The sequence below is a fragment of the Mirounga angustirostris genome, unplaced genomic scaffold (genome assembly GCF_029215605.1).
Source record: "Mirounga angustirostris isolate CCGP_5_RB_7025 unplaced genomic scaffold, mMirAng1.0.hap1 SCAF_17, whole genome shotgun sequence".
NCBI lineage: Eukaryota > Metazoa > Chordata > Mammalia > Carnivora > Phocidae > Mirounga > Mirounga angustirostris.
The window spans coordinates 27,329,509-27,344,673 of record NW_026991725.1 but is presented as its reverse complement, the minus strand read 5'-3'; the positions used below and the strand labels follow the sequence as shown (position 1 = coordinate 27,344,673).

Sequence of the window (15,165 nt, the reverse complement as noted above, 5' to 3'; positions counted from 1 at the left end):
CTTTATCAAAAAATAAATAAAATCTTTATTAAAAAAACTCTCGTTCTTAAAAAAAATAAAGAGCAAGTTATATTTGGAGGATGTTAAGAAAACAGAAGTTCTTTATTATTTTCTACCTATAGAAATAGATTTATGAAGTTCAGGCCATGATGTGTAACTGAATGTAGCATCTAATTGCTTGTATAAGAGATTATGCAACTCACTTATAAGACACTAGTTCTTAAGTTAGCTACAGGGAAATTGGCCTTTTCTAATTATCTTGAAAGAATCAGAGTTATATGCAGATGTGAAATTGCCTTATGATTGACTTACTTAACCTTACCATTGAACCTAAAGCAGTATTTTGTTTCAACCATGTTTAAATTCTTATAAAAGGGCAAGCCTTTATATCTGTTGTAGATTGTTGCATCAATGGCCCCTAATGAATTTTGTCTCCCAGTATTCATGCCCTTGTGTAGCTCCCTCCAGAATTGACTCTGGGCTTGACCATAAAGCTTGCCTTGGCCAACAGGCATGACACAAGCCCAGGAGGGTAGTGTTTGCGCCCTGGGCTTTGTCCTTTTGGAACACCGTCCCAGACTGCTATGCAAGGAAGCAGCTCTTGTCCACTGGAAGTTGGGAGGTCACGAGGAGGAGAGCTGAGGCTCCCTACCCAGCACCGATTACCAGACATGTGAATGAAGCCAACTTGGACTTTCCACCTGTCCCAGCCATCTGTAATGGCCCAAGTAAGCGAGAGGGGACCCGCAGGAAAATTGCCCAATCAACTCACACAATCAAGAGAAACAGTAAGTCACTGTTTTATGCCTCTATGTTTTGCAGTGGATTTTATGCAGCAATATATAACAGAAACAATGTCCTTTTACATTATTCTAGTTTCACTTTAAAGGCAGGCTGAGATAAAATTCTGAACAAGGGGTGGAGGGTTTACTTAAATTGCTCTATGGGAGATGGAAAAAATTGTACACATGCAATGGAAGGGCTTATTTCGATCTGCTGGTAAAGCAAACTTTAAGTTAATAAGTAAGACAGTTTAAAATCCACCAGATCTTTTTCCAATTTGAAATTTGTTGGGTCACACTATTATAGATATTATGGCATATGTTATAAATTCTTTTCAGGAGAGTTTTGTCATAAAAGTAATGCGTTCTCAGGGCATCTGGCTGGCTCAGTCAGCGGAGCTATGTGACTCCTGATCTCAGGGTTGTGAGTTCGAGCCCCTTGTTGGGTATAGAGATTACTTAAAAATAAAATCTTTTTTTTTTTTAAGATTTTTAAATTTATTTATTTGACAGAGAGAGACACAGCGAAAGAGGGAACACAAGCAGGGGGAGAGGGAGAGGGAGAAGCAGACTCCCAGCTGAGCAGGGAGCCCGATGCGGGGCTTGATCCCAGGACCCTGGGATCATGACCTGAGCTGAAGGCAGACGCTTGACGACAGAGCCACCCAGGTGCCCCTTAAAAATAAAATCTTAAAAAAAAAAAAAAAAAGCAATGCATTCTCAATGAAGAAAAATAGAAACGGTTGAAAAATTGTAAAATGAAGTAAAAAATAATTAAGCATTATCTAACAACCCAGACATCTGTTGGTAATCATTTCTGTGTATTTTCTTGTAGCATTTTTTCTGTGCCCCATTTAATACTTTTTCATTTTTTTTTTTTATTTATTTGAGAGAGAATGAGAGACAGAGAGCATGAGAGGGAAGAGGGTCAGAGGGAGAAGCAGACTCCATGCCAAGCAGGGAGCCCGATGCAGGACTCGATCCCGGGACTCCAGGATCATGACCTGAGCCGAAGGCAGTCGCTTAACCAACTGAGCCACCCAGGCGCCCCAATACTTTTTCATATTTAATTCAGGCTGCAGGGGGAAGGTGAGTATGGCTATTAAAGTGAGTCACGAGATGGTGGAGAGAGTCCTGCACTGTTGGTACAATAAAGTGTCTCGATTACAGTGGTGGCTACAGGAAGGTAGACATGTGGTAAATTGCATAGAGCTAAACACACACAAATGAGTGAACTATATATAGCATCCTATATAAGCATGGGCTCTGGGGGCTGTACCAGCATCAATTTCCTGATTTTGATATCATACTACAGTTACACAAGTTAATATGGGGGACGGGTGAAGGGTGCAGGAGACCTCCTGTACATTGCCTTGCACGTTCCTGTAAATCTATCAGTATTTCAGAAAAGAAAATCAATCTGTAGCTAGAATCTTACACCCTACATTTCCCCTTTATATGTATTATATATGTGATATATATTTTTTTCATTTTTAACAGAAAGAGAAGGTCCAAGTTTCATATCCATGTGTCTTGATTGCTCTCAAAAATGAACCAAAAAAGTTCTCTTGATATATTTGAGTTAACTGTTAAGAAGAGGGCACATATTTTATTTATTTATTTTTAAAGATTTTATTTATTTATTTGACAGAGAGAGAGAGCCAGAGAGGGAACACAAGCAGGGGGAGTGGGAGAGGGAGAAGCAGGCTTCCCGCGGAGCAGGGAGCCCAATGTGGGGCTCGATCCCAGGACCCCGGGATCATGACCTGAGCCGAAGGCAGACGCTTAACAACTGAGCCACCCAGGCGCCCCAGCACATATTTTATTTTTAAGAATTTTTTAAATTTATTAAGATATTTATTTGAGAGAGAGAAACAGAGAAAGCGAGTGAAAGCATGAGTTGGGGGAGAGGGAGAGAGAAGAGAGGGGGAGAGAGAGAGAAGCAAACTCCCTCCTGAGCAAGGAATCCGACGCAGGGCTCAATCCCAGGACCCCGGGATCATGACCTGAGCCAAAGGCAGCCGCTTCACTGACTGAGCCATCCAGGTGCCCCTTAAAAATTTTTTTTGAGGGTACATATTTTTTTTAAGATTTTATTTATTTATTTGAGAAAGAGAGAGCATGAGAGGGGGAAGGGTCAGAGGGAGAAACAGACTCCCCGCCGAGTAAGGAGCCCAATGCGGGACTCGATCCCAGGACTCCAGGATCGTGACCTGAGCCGAAGGCAGTCGCTTAACCAACTGAGCCACCCAGGAGCCCTGAGGGTACATATTTTTAAATCTATGATTTTTTGGAACTTAATTCTTGCCAGATTGCCTGAACATTCTATAGAACACATGGGGTTGTATTGAGAGTATTATAAAAGGAAATTACATGACAAAAATACAATGATAAGACTAACAAAATAACGTGAAATTATGCATGTGGTGGACTGGGGACAGAAAGGGGCTTGTCGTGGTTGAACATGGCAGGAGGCCCCGGGGGTGCCCGGTCAGGAATGATCTGTGAGGGCTTTGGGGGAGGGGAGAAAGTGGGGCAGTCTACTGAGCAGAGCTGGTCTGGGGCAGCTCAGGGCAAGGCAGGGCAGGCCATGGTACCTGAGAACAAAATGTTAAAAAGCAGGCCCTCTGCATGGGCAGCAGTATCTAAGAATCCACCTTTATTATTTTTAAAGATTTTATTTATTTATTTGAGCGAGAGAGAGAGAGCACAAGCAGGGAGGAGGGACAGGGGGAGAGGGAGAAGCAGGATCCCCACTGAACAGGGAGTGGGACTCCATCCCAGGACCCTGGGATCATGACCTGGGCCGAAGGCAGACGCTTAACTGCTTAACCAACTGAGCCACCCAGGAGGCCCTAAGAATCCACCTTTAGGAAGGAGTGGCAAGATGTAGGCTAGAGTTCTGATATCAGATTCTGCCAAATACCGGTTTGCAGAAAGAGTTAGGGAACAGGAGGGAATAGAAAGCAGGGGTGGGGGCAGGGGTATGGTGTCATTTTGGGTGAAAAGTCCAGAAAGGGCAGGCTGGTGGTTCTAGCTTCCCAGCTGGCCTTCAGGGGTTCCCCTTTGCTCGGAGAATAAAGTCCAAACTCCATGGCATAAAAGGCCCTTCATGACCTGTCTGGTCTTGGAATATCAACCTGACCTTGTCTCCTGCTGCTTCCCCAAATGCACCTTCTGGGCCTTTGCAGTTTCCGGAACCCACTGTCCAGTTTCTAGGCCTTCCGGCCCCCTCAGGTCCTTTTCCCTTTGCCTACCATGCTTTTCCCTCTGGATGTCAACACATTAAATGCTCCCCTGCACACAAGTCCCCATGGGTTTCTCTCTGGGAAGCCTTCTGTCATACCTGGGTTGGGCCATGACCCCTTTTCTCTGCCTTTGGCCTTCCCTTGGCCCCAGGTGGGCTCTGGTGACCTCATTTGCCTGGTGTGAGCTTCCCCTCCCCAGCTGACAGGAAGGGGGTGGCTGAGCCGCAGAAGAGAAGTAAACTCCATCTCACGCTTCCCTGCCAGCAAGGACCTTAGCACATGCTATGGCCCCTCTACCTTTTCGTATGTCTCCACTTGGAAAGCTTTCCTCAGAATTCACGACCCTGTCAGATGATCGTTGCTCTGTATGACTCCCACACTGGCCTCCCATAGCCTTTCGTTCTTGCTAACGCTCAGTAAATATTTACTGAGCACACACTGTTGCGATCCTGCTGATGTGTCCTTACCACCTTAACTGTCACTTTGCTGCGTAGGTGTCTCGGGCTGTGAATTTCTTGACATTCAGGACCTTGGCCTACGCACCTAGGGATCCCCAGTTCCTGGAAAGGGTTCAGGCACACAGTAGGTCTTAATGTATTTGTATTGTTTTTAAAACGAATGCATGGGGCGCCTGGATGGCTCCGTCGGTTGAGTGTGTCCGACTCTTGATCTCAGCTCAGGTCTTGATCTCAGGGTCGTGAGTTCGACCCCTGCCCCACACCCAGCATGGAGCCTCGTTAAAAAATAAATGTAACTACTGGGCGCCTGGGTGGCTCAGTTGGTTAAGCGACTGCCTTCGGCTCAGGTCATGATCCTGGAGTCCCGGGATCGAGTCCCGCATCGGGCTCCCTGCTCAGCAGAGAGTCTGCTTCTCCCTCTGACCCTCCTCCCTCTCGTGCTCTCTCTCATTCTTTCTCTCGCAAAAAGTAAAAAATAAAATAAATAAATAAACAAATAAATGTAACTACAAATAAGTACAAATTAAAAATGAATACATTTTATTATAAACGAAATTGGTTTCCAAGAAATTCCTAAATCCTTAAGGCTGGAAGGCACACTGAAGGTCATCTCATCCATCTCCTAGGACTCGAGGAGTCCTGGAGGAGGACTGTTCCAGGCTAGTCATCATGCAGAACTTGCTTGCCTGAGTTCAGTGAAAGGGGACTCACAGTCCATGTGGCCTCTCATTCCACCTGAGGACAGCAGCAACCATGTGGATGTTCTTCCTGCTGCAGAGCTGAACCTGCCCCTTCATAGTTCCCTCCACCAGGCCCGTTCTGCTCCCTGGAGGGTCACGGTAAGATGCCCTTCACTCCGGCAGTTGACAGCCCACCATATATGTGGCAGCTAATGCATCTCTCCCTAAGTTTTTTCTCTCTCTCTTTTTAAAGATTTTATTTATTTGTTAAGGAGATAAGAGAGAGGACAAGCAAGGGAAGCGGCAGGAAGAGGGAGAAGCAGGCTCCCCTCTGAGCAAGGAGCCCGATGCAGGACTCGATCCCACCATCCTGGGATCATGACCTGAGCCGAAGGCAGACACTTAATTGACTGAGCCACCCAGGCATCCCCCTAAGTTTTCTCTTTCCAGGGGAGGAAAGACCATTGCCCGGCTGTGTGACCCTGAGCTTCAGTGTCCTTATTTGTAAAAATCCGGATAAGACAGTACCTATCTATATAGTTGTTGTCAAAATTAAATGAGCTCATATATGTAAAGTGCTTAGAACAGTAGTTGGCGTATATTAAATGCTCAATAATGATTTCAATATTATTATTATTTTTTTAAGATTTTATTTATTTATTCATGAGAGACAGACAGAGAGAGAGACAGAGGCAGAGGGAGAAGCAGGCTCCCCGTGGAGCAGGGAGCCCGATGCAGGACTCGATCCCAGGACCCTGGGATCATGACCCAAGCCGAAGGCAGACACTTAACCGACTGAGCCACCCAGGCGTCCCATCAATATTATTTTGTATAATATTTTACCTATAGCATTTAAAATTTTACAACGTATATTTTAAGACATTTAATTAAGAAAATAGAATAACAGGGGCACCTCGGTAGAGCATAAGACTCTTGATCTCAGGGTCATGGGTTCAAGCCCCATGTTGAGCAACTTATGTAGTTAAAAAAAAGGCAGAATAATAAAATATATGATCACGTGCAAAAATTATATTAATATATTATAGATATTCCATTTAAGTTAATTATATATTATATTTCCTACCCCCAATAACATTGGAAAACCCTTTATGTAGTGTTCATTATGAAGCTGGATGGACAACTTGGTCTCTATTTTTAACGAATGCTTGCTTAATTAATGAACAAAAGTAACAACTGTCTACCGGACCTTAATTCAGCCCTGATCACTCATCTATACTGCGTCAAGATTTTCTCATTGTTCTCTGTGGTGTTCCTTCATTTAGGATGACCAACCATCCTGGTTTTCTCAGGACTGAGGGAATGTGGAAATTTTAGTTAAAACCGAATCTGAGGGGTTCTTTTTTTTTTTTTTAAGATTTTATTTATTTATTTGACAGAGACAGAGATAGCGAGAGCAGGAACACAAGCAGCGGGAGGGGGAGAGGGAGAAGCAGGCTTCCCCCCCCCCCCAGGAGGGAGCCCGATGTGGGACTCAATCCCAGGACCCTGGGATCATGACCTGAGCCGAAGGCAGACGCTTAACGACTGAGCCACCCAGGTGCCCATCTGAGAGGTTCCTAAGACTTGGACCTTTCAGTGCTAAAACCAGGATGAGCTGGTCACCCTATTCATAATTCATAATGGATTCAAAGGTTGGAGGGACGACCTGCCTACCTCTGGAGTCCATGGCCACAGGGTCACTACTCCAGCAATGCCTGAGATACGAGGAGGGTATTTCCAGCTGGGTCTCATGGGGGTATTAGACCTTGATTGACAGAGCCTGCAGCTTTGCAAGAAACTCAATTTTACCAATTCACACGGCAGCGATCAGGCCCTAGGGCATTTCGTTAAAACTCATAAATGATGGATTAGAAAATCAGAATGTCAGTTTAAAATGTTCCCGTTACTTTCCTAGGGCAGCCCCTTACCTGCTTAAGATACCCAAGAGGAATGGAAAGTGAGCATGTGGTGGAGATGGGCCTTCCTGGAAGGGGTACTGGTGTCGGATTTGACTCTCCACTGCAGAGGGCCCCTTTCTAGGGAGATGGAGCATGCTGGTGACCAGCGGAGACCACGGATGAGGCTCAGCGGACTGACTCACCACCCATCGGGCATCTGTGCTGTGAGCTCCCGACCCACCCTTGTGCTCGTCCCCTCTTCCCCTCATCCCAGTCCACTTGCCGAAGTGACAATCCTAAATTCCAGATTCGCTTATACCACTCTCTTTCTATCATAAAGTGCTTCCTGATACCAGATCTCTGTCCCTGGGTCACATCACACGGATGTCCTGGGGATATTACCCTGAAATGGCTGATTTTCTCTTACTTGTTCAGTCGCAGAGGTTCCTGTTCTGGGCGTGAGCAGTCTTTCTGGGCAGCTGCCCGCGCCTCTCATCGGGACAGTTGCTTGGGCGGCTCGCACGCAGTCTCTTGGAACATGGATTGCTCCCCACCAGCACCACCTGCTGCCCTGATTCCCGGAGGCCCTCCTCCCTTTCCACCTGGCCCCCTCGCTGCCCCCTAGTTGACACGCTTCGGGGTTTGCCGCTGGCCCAGAACTGGGAGGGGCTGTGCTGGCACGGGGTGATGGGTGATCTGCAAAGAGCCTTGGGGGAGGGGCCTGGCTTTGAAGCTGGCACCGAGGCGTGTCCGTGCTGGTAGTGCCTGGCCCTGGGCAGTGGGAAGACGGAGGCGTCTTTGCAGATCCAGCGCTCCTTTCCCGGGAGGCCCACCTGCGCAGGGGCTGGTGGCCGGAGTACTTTTACTCTGGACTACCTGGTGCTTCCTTCCCCCGGGGGCTCCACACCCTTTAACTGGGTCTGGCAAAGGAAGGCCCGGGCCTGTGGCCACATCCGCCTGCGCTCCTGACCGCCACTCAGCACCAGTCACTCACGCAGATACCCCAGGCGATGAGAGGCTGGTCATCAGGGGCAGAGGCGGTAAAGGGAGAAGAGCCGGGCAAGGAGCCCAGTGGTGCAGGGGCCAGAGGTGGAGCCCAGAAGGCACCAGGTGCACGCCGGTTTCCCCCAAAGTCATCCTCTGTACTGGGGCGATAGGCGGCTGCTTGACACCGACCAGGCTGGCTCTCCTGAGTCAGCCTCCTGCGGGCCCTGCAACTGAAGGTGACAAGTTCATGCTTTGACTGTGGTGGTGACAGGCTAACGGCCTCCCTGCCACCCCTCAGGCAGTCCAGGGCCCAGCCTCTGACTGCTCGTTCTCTGCCCGTCAGTCCCTTTTGTTCATAAGGGCCTGGCCTAAATGTTTCTCACTGTTCATATTCAAAGCTTTATTAAAGATAAGTAGGTCCGGGGCGCCTGGGTGGCTCAGTCGTTAAGCGTCTGCCTTCGGCTCAGGTCATGATCCTGGAGTCCCGGGATCGAGTCCCGCATCAGGCTCCCTGCTCAGCAGGGAGTCTGCTTCTCCCTCTGGACCCTCCTCCCTCTCATGCTCTCTCTCATTCTCTCTGTCTCAAATAAAAAAATAAAATATTTAAAAAAAAAAAAAAAGATAAGTAGGTCCGTGTAAGGAAAAAGATGTCCTCAGGTCAACAATGAACCGGGAGAAAAAAAAAAAAATCGTATAATTTACCCAAAGTTCCTGGGTACTCTTCAGCCCCCGTAGGGACTCACAGACACCTTCTTGGGCTGGTCCTTCACCTGCGTGCTGAGCTCCGCCAGCCCCAATCCTGATCCGTTGGGCTGACCCTCTGGCTTTGGCCCCAGACACCCTGGTGGTGACAGTAATGAGAAGGCAGGCCCAGGCCCCCAGCTACCCTGCCCTGGGTGCTGGGGACACTTGGTAGGTTTACCTGAATTAACCATGATTAGTCTTAGTTTCCTCGTTTATAAAATGGGATTAATAATATCTATCGCTTCAGGGCACCTGGGTGGCTCAGTCGTTAAAAGCGTCTGCCTTCGGCTCAGGTCATGATCCCGGGGTCCTGGGATTGAGCCCCACATCGGGCTCCCTGCTCGGCGGGAAGCCTGGCTCTCCCTCTCCCACTCCCCCTGCTTGTGTTCCCTCTCTCGCTGTGTCTCTGTCAAATAAATAAATAAAACCTTAAAAAAAAAATAATATCTATCGCTTCATAGAATTGAACAAAATAACGTGAAGTGCCTAGCATAGTGCCAATATACATGTTTGCTATTGTTACCCAAACCCCACCTTTGGGGTGCATAAGGGCCTAAGAGGGGTCCTGACAATCCACCATGATCTAGGGACAACCTGCTTTGCCCTTGTGATTCTGAAAATTTAGGTCACTACATATTTACTACTTCCTTGTAATCTTACACCAGGAGTGGAGGGTACTGGCCCTTTAAACTGGAGACCACCTGTACACAGAATTATGGAGCCTTAGCTATGGCCCACTTTGGGCCCTGCTTAAAGTCTAGGCTTTGGATTTGGTCTCCTGAGCTGGCTGTCCTGGACTCCAGCTGCCTGACCAGTGGCTTTCTTGGACTGGCTCTCCGGCACACCCTGCTTACAAGATTAAAGGCACTTGGACCAACTCTATTGCTTGCCCAGGGCCTGGTGGTGGGGGTGGTGGCCTTGGGCCTGCTACTGTGATGATTAACAGGACACTCTGATGTGGGAACATGAAACTGGTGGCATGATCACCTGATCCAGGGAAGGGTGGGGGGATGGAACCTGGGACCCAGAATGTCAGGAGAGAGTAAGGTAATATCTGTTGGCCTTTTTACCCTGGAAAGAAATGTCTCACGTGAGTGGACCCCACCCACGTTCTCCAAAATGAGGGAGGGAGGAGGAGAAGCTAGGGGAGGCATTTGCTCAGAGTTGAAGAGGCTGGAAGTCGGGAAGGACCCTTTCACTGTGATGGAGAAAGAACAAGCATCCCTCTTCCCCAAATCTACAAGCCTTTAAGAGACCAGTGACTTATGTCCAGTGCTTTATTAAACATAAATAGTCTCATAAGAGGAGACATAAACATGTCCCCAGGCCAATAGAGAGTACGTGTGTGTGTATTTATGAGGAAGAGATATGTGAGGTCCCTGATCGGTTCTCTGAGGGGCTGGTCAGTCAGGCAGGGCCTGGGCCAACCAGTAAGGCAGATGAGGTCCCCGTCCTGGGGTCCTCACTGCTCCTGGGCGCCCCAGGAGATGTAGTCTGGCCGTGTGGCTGCGTGGTACTCGTCAATGAGCTGCTGCACAACCTCCCTGGACGTGTCCAGCTCGTCGAAGTTCTCCTTGAAGATGTCCTCCTTGCGGAACTGCTCCAGGAAGGCCTCCCGCTTCCGCAGCTTGTCATACTGGCGACAGGTCCGCTCAAAGAGCTTGGTATGTGCAGAAAGCAGGGGTCACAAAGAACTTAGAGTAGCAGTATGGCCCAGAGGGCTGGGGAACCAGTGCGGGGCAATCCCCACATTAAGAGAGCCAGAAGCAGGGGCAGCAGGGATGTGGAGAGGTGAGCCCCAACCAGGGAAGCGAGTATGGGAAGACAGGTGCAAACAGTGAGCCTCACCGAGGAGATGCTGGTGTGGTTGGCCATCATGAGCCCACTGACCCGGTGGGCCGAAGGCAGGTAGGGAGACTTCCTTGACAGGGCCACCTGGATGCTGGCAGGGCCCCAGGGGATGAAGTTGGCCAGCTTCCGTTCCCGGATCCTCTGCAGACTCTTGTGGACCTGGGGGGAGGGGGCGCACACAACGCACAACAGTGGTGGTGGTAGCCTCTCCTCTACCCCGTGGCTTCCGGGGGTGGCACGAAGGGGCCTCACCTACCTGGGTGGGGTCCACCTCCCCCTGGATGATGTTGAGGATGGCGATGTAGCAGTGATTGGTCTGGCGATCCCGGCCTGTGGACACCATCACGTTCTTGGGCTGCAGCAGCCGCCTCATGACATCCAGGACCGTGGTCTTCCTCACGCTGGCCACCTGAGGGGACAGCGGGCCCCAGGGCCCAGGCCAATGCCTGAGCCCCATCAGACTCGGGCTAGTGCGGTCTCTTGGGGAAGTGTCTCGAGACGCAGGTCTGCCCTGAGCCTCTCTGCTCTGGGACCAGGAGAGAGGTTCTTAGCCCTCCTCAGCTCAGCAAGGGCATGCCCGTGTGCGGGAGCGTCCGCAGACCCCACAGAGCCCGGGCCCTGCGGGGAGCCAGGGGCAGAGGGGAGAGGAGAGCAGGTCAGCGTGGAGTCGGACGGTCCGTACCAGTCCCCGAGCACAGAGCCTCTGGGGGCCTCAAAGGGCAGCTCCCGGGGCAGCAGGGGGAGAGAAAGGCGAGGGCAGGGCCTGCCGGGGCTGCTCCTACCGACTGGTCCGTGGTGAGCGGGGTGTAGCCCGTCATGAGGAAGTGGAGTCGAGGAGTGGGGATGAGCGAGGCGATGAGGCCGATGAGGTCGTTGTTCATGTAGCCGGGGTAGCGCAGGGTGGTGGTGCTGGCTGACATGATGGTGGACACCTGCGGACGGCAGCGCGCGTCGTGGGCCGCGGCCCCGGGGACAGGGCTCCCTTCCCGAGACGACACTCCGGTGAGGGGGGGCTCCAGCCCAGGGAGTCCAGGAGTGGGGGCTCACCAGCTGGTTGATCTGGGAGAAAGACGGGTTCTGGATGTGCAGGCGGTCGGTGGCGATCCGGTTCAGGGCTGTGTTGTCCAGCACCACCTGGGGGGGGGGGACAGAAGAGGGAGACAAATTTATGGGCACAGAAAGAACAGGAGCTCTGCCTGACTCTGGGCTCTGAAACTTAATTTCCTTGGCGTTTCATGGCCAAAAAGACCCATCCAAAAGGCACTGGCACAGGACTGAGGCACAGAAGGGCTCAAAATGGACTTTTTAAGTATAGGAAAATGATGAAAGGAGACTGAGGTGCTGGAGTGGAGAATGGCAGAATCCAGGACGCACCACACAGTCTGCATTCTGGGTCAGCCTCTTGAGCGTGAGCAGGGAGTTATAGGGCTGGACCACCACATCGCTCATCTCGTCCTGGTTGGGAAACACTGAGTACGTCTGCACCAGCTTCTTGGGGTACCTGATGGGGTTGAGAGAAGAGGGTCAGGGTAAGAGGCTTGGTAAACACAGGGCTCACGGTAGTCAGAAAGCAACTGAATCTAGAAGGGGAATTTGGGGTGGGACACAGAAACAGTAGAGAAGGGAGACTTGACTTTTGGAAGTCTGCAAGCCCAAAGGAAGAATGGCAGAGACACATCTTAGGACCTAGGGTTCTAACTCTAAACCATCCATATTCTCTGAACCTTCATCTCTTCATCTAGGGCCTAGATTCTAGGCACAGGATCCAACTCTCCAGAGTGTGATCAGGTTCTTGGTTATTGTACCTTTCCTTTCCTAACTACAGGAGCGAACAGAAGGGCTCTTTCACTGCTCCAGCAAATAGGAAGGCGTATCTGGAAGGCCTCCCAGTTCCTTGGGAAACCAAATCTTCCAGCCTCATGAAACACAGACTTACCTGTCATTCAGCCGTTCTAAGAGGTAGGAGCCCAGGCCAGAGCCTGTCCCCCCAGCGATGGAATGACACAGCACGAAGCCCTGCATGGGGAAGGGGCAGTCAGTGTCTAGGTATTGCATTGCCAACTGGACCCATCCTACAACTTCTTGGACTCCTCTATTTTCCCAAGCCCTCTTCTCTACTCCCCTCCCCCACACATACAGCTTAGGAGAGTCTGCCTTGTGTCCAGCAAAGCCCAGTGGCTTGTCCAGTGGAAAGGGCACATGGGTAGGTCTTATACCTAACAGGTGGCTTCTAAAGGGTGTTGTCAAGTCTTTCCCATGACAGCCCCCACCAGCATTCCTAAGACACTCACCTCTAGACTGTCACTGCCATCTGCTTCCCGGTCTATGATGTCAAAAATGTCCTCATGGATCTTCTCTCCCTGTACAGACATGGGGAATGTCAGAGTGGGACAGGACCATGGGACAAGGACTCTTGACTTCAGAATAGCCACCCTGGATTCTCCATATAGAACATAAAAGTCCTTTTCTGGAGCACAGTGGCCCTACTTTCTATTTGCATTGAGAGGCGGTAAAGCACAGTGGGTATGAGCAGACACTAGTCACACTCCCTGGGGTCAGGTATTAGCTCTCGTTTTAACCAAGTGACTCTGGGCAGATTACTGTTTCCTCATCTGTATACTGAAGGTAATAATACAACTCCTCAGTCCCTTATTTAAAATTCTTGGGGCCACGTATGTTTTGGAATTCAAATATTTCCCATTCTAGTAAAGTACTGTGGTACATATGATGTATGTTAAGTAAAATGCCAGTGGGTGTCTGATGTATACTAATCAATCATATTACTATTTATGCAACGAAACATGAGTAATGACAAGTTGGATAAAAACTAAAACAGCCCGTCTCCACTGAGATGTTGGGTTTTTTTTTTAAGATTTTATTTTATTTTATTTTATTATTTTTATTTTATTTTATTTTATTTTTTAAAATTTTATTTATCCATTCATGAGAGACAGAGAGAGAGATGCAGAGGCAGAGGGAGAAGCAGGCTCCCCGTTGAGCAGGGAACCGGATGCGGGACTCGATCCCAGGACCCTGGGATCATGACCTGAGCCGAAGGCAGACGCTTAACCGACTGAGCCACCCAGGCGTCCCAAAGATTTTATTTTTAAATAATCTCTACACGCAACATGGGGCTCAAGCTCACAACCCCCAAGATCAAGAGTCATATGCTCTACTGAATGAGCCAGCCAGGCACCCAAGATTTGGTTTTGCTACTAAATAAGTTATAAATCATCTTTTGGTTTCAGAGCTTTTTGGAATCTGAAAAAGCAGTTAAGAGACCGTGAACCTATAATATCTACCTCTACGGTTGTTAGGAGGTTTAAATAAGTTATATGTAAAGCATTTAGTACAGCCTGGCACACAGCACTAGCAAGTGCAGTCTTAACCATATTACCTAGTTGACTTAGAAAAAAGAGCTCTCCTCGGCCATCTCTCTCTACTACCTATACATCCTTGATCTGGTTTCTTCTCTCTCTGGCAAGTCCTACGGCCTGTCCTCACAAAGGAAGGGAGTTGTGGGTCCTGCCAGGAAACAGCAAATGACCTGCGAGAATCCACTGGCCCAGTTGTTGCCAGCCCCTCCGCCATGCTCCGACAGGTAGATGTTCTCTGGGTTGTAGAGCTTGGCATAGGGGGAGTTGAGGATGGAGTGGATCACCCGGGGCTCCAGGTCCAGCAGCACCGCCCTGGGGATGTAGTGCTCATCGTCTGCCTGTCAAGGGGCATCCAGCAAGGGGGCCCAATCAGCTAAGGCCCAGTCCTCCATCCTCCCAGCTCTGGCTCCTGTCTGCCCCCCCTCCTCAAGCCAGCCGCCCTGGTTCTTCTGCCCAGCGGGTTTCCCGGTACCAGGCCTCTGCCCTTCCCTCAGACCCCCTGGCCAAGTCGCTGGGGGCACCTGGTAGAAAAAGACGTCCTTGCGGTCAGTGCCCTCGGTGGCGAACTCCTCCACGATGCCCTCGGGGCTGATACCATGCTCGGCGCACAGCTGTTTCCAGAACTCGAACCCAACTGGGGGAGGGGGGCGGACGGGGGAGAAAGAGGATATCTGGGTCTGGGCAGATGCCAACTAGGAGCTGAGGGACTGAGCGCCTGGGTCCGAAGATAGGAAGTCAAGCCTAGGGAGTCTCCCATGGAGGAGGAAAGGGCTGTATGCCGGCGACCGGGAAGGGAGGGCCCCTCAGGGCTGGGCAACTGGACACTGGGTCAAGCATGTCCCGCCTTTGGAAAACTACGATTCTGGGCAGGGCAGATGGGAGTCCAAGATCACACAGCGAGATCCCATGGAATCTAAGGAACCTGACTAGCGGAGGGGCCGGAGGTTCGCTCACTCTGATTGCCGCACTGGCCCAACTGTAGGGTGATGATTTCCCTCGGCATCGCTCCTCAGGCACCAGCGTTGCAGCCGCTCCCGCCAGCCAAGCCGCCGCTCGCTAGGCGCTAGCCGCACGACGCAGGCGCCAAACACCCTGCTCCTCCCACGAACTTTCTCCGCTCCAATGAGAACTGAGTTCTGG

At 50.2% G+C, this 15,165-nt stretch overlaps 1 protein-coding gene and 1 long non-coding RNA gene across 2 annotated transcripts; one reads left to right on the top strand and one right to left on the bottom strand.

The window, feature by feature from the left end:
• The first annotated feature begins 1,554 nt into the window (after positions 1–1,554).
• LOC135363020 (uncharacterized) lies at positions 1,555–9,219 on the top strand. Its single transcript, XR_010408706.1, has 3 exons — positions 1,555–1,871; positions 5,115–5,327; positions 7,084–9,219. It is a non-coding gene; the product is annotated as an uncharacterized LOC135363020 (long non-coding RNA).
• An 837-nt stretch (positions 9,220–10,056) lies between these two features.
• TUBG1 (tubulin gamma 1) lies at positions 10,057–15,139 on the bottom strand. Its single transcript, XM_064583295.1, has 11 exons — positions 14,980–15,139; positions 14,547–14,659; positions 14,196–14,363; positions 12,940–13,008; positions 12,585–12,664; positions 12,023–12,149; positions 11,696–11,782; positions 11,431–11,580; positions 10,905–11,057; positions 10,646–10,807; positions 10,057–10,457 (listed from the first exon to the last, which is right to left on the bottom strand). Exons 1-11 carry the CDS (start codon positions 15,026–15,028, stop codon positions 10,260–10,262), a joined length of 1,356 nt encoding a protein of 451 aa, XP_064439365.1. The 5' UTR covers positions 15,029–15,139; the 3' UTR covers positions 10,057–10,259.
• Positions 15,140–15,165: the final 26 nt, after the last annotated feature.

Bases quoted from the DNA above. Each gene is read 5' to 3' on its own strand.
- TUBG1 (XM_064583295.1), bottom strand. From the start codon at position 15,028: ATGCCGAGGGAAATCATCACCCTACAGTTGGGCCAGTGCGGCAATCAG. The intron at 14,660-14,979 runs GTGAGCGAACCT...CCCCTCCCCCAG, and splicing joins GGGCCAGTGCGGCAATCAGA to TTGGGTTCGAGTTCTGGAAA. The intron at 10,458-10,645 runs GTGAGGCTCACT...GCACATACCAAG, and splicing joins ACCACACCAGCATCTCCTCG to CTCTTTGAGCGGACCTGTCG.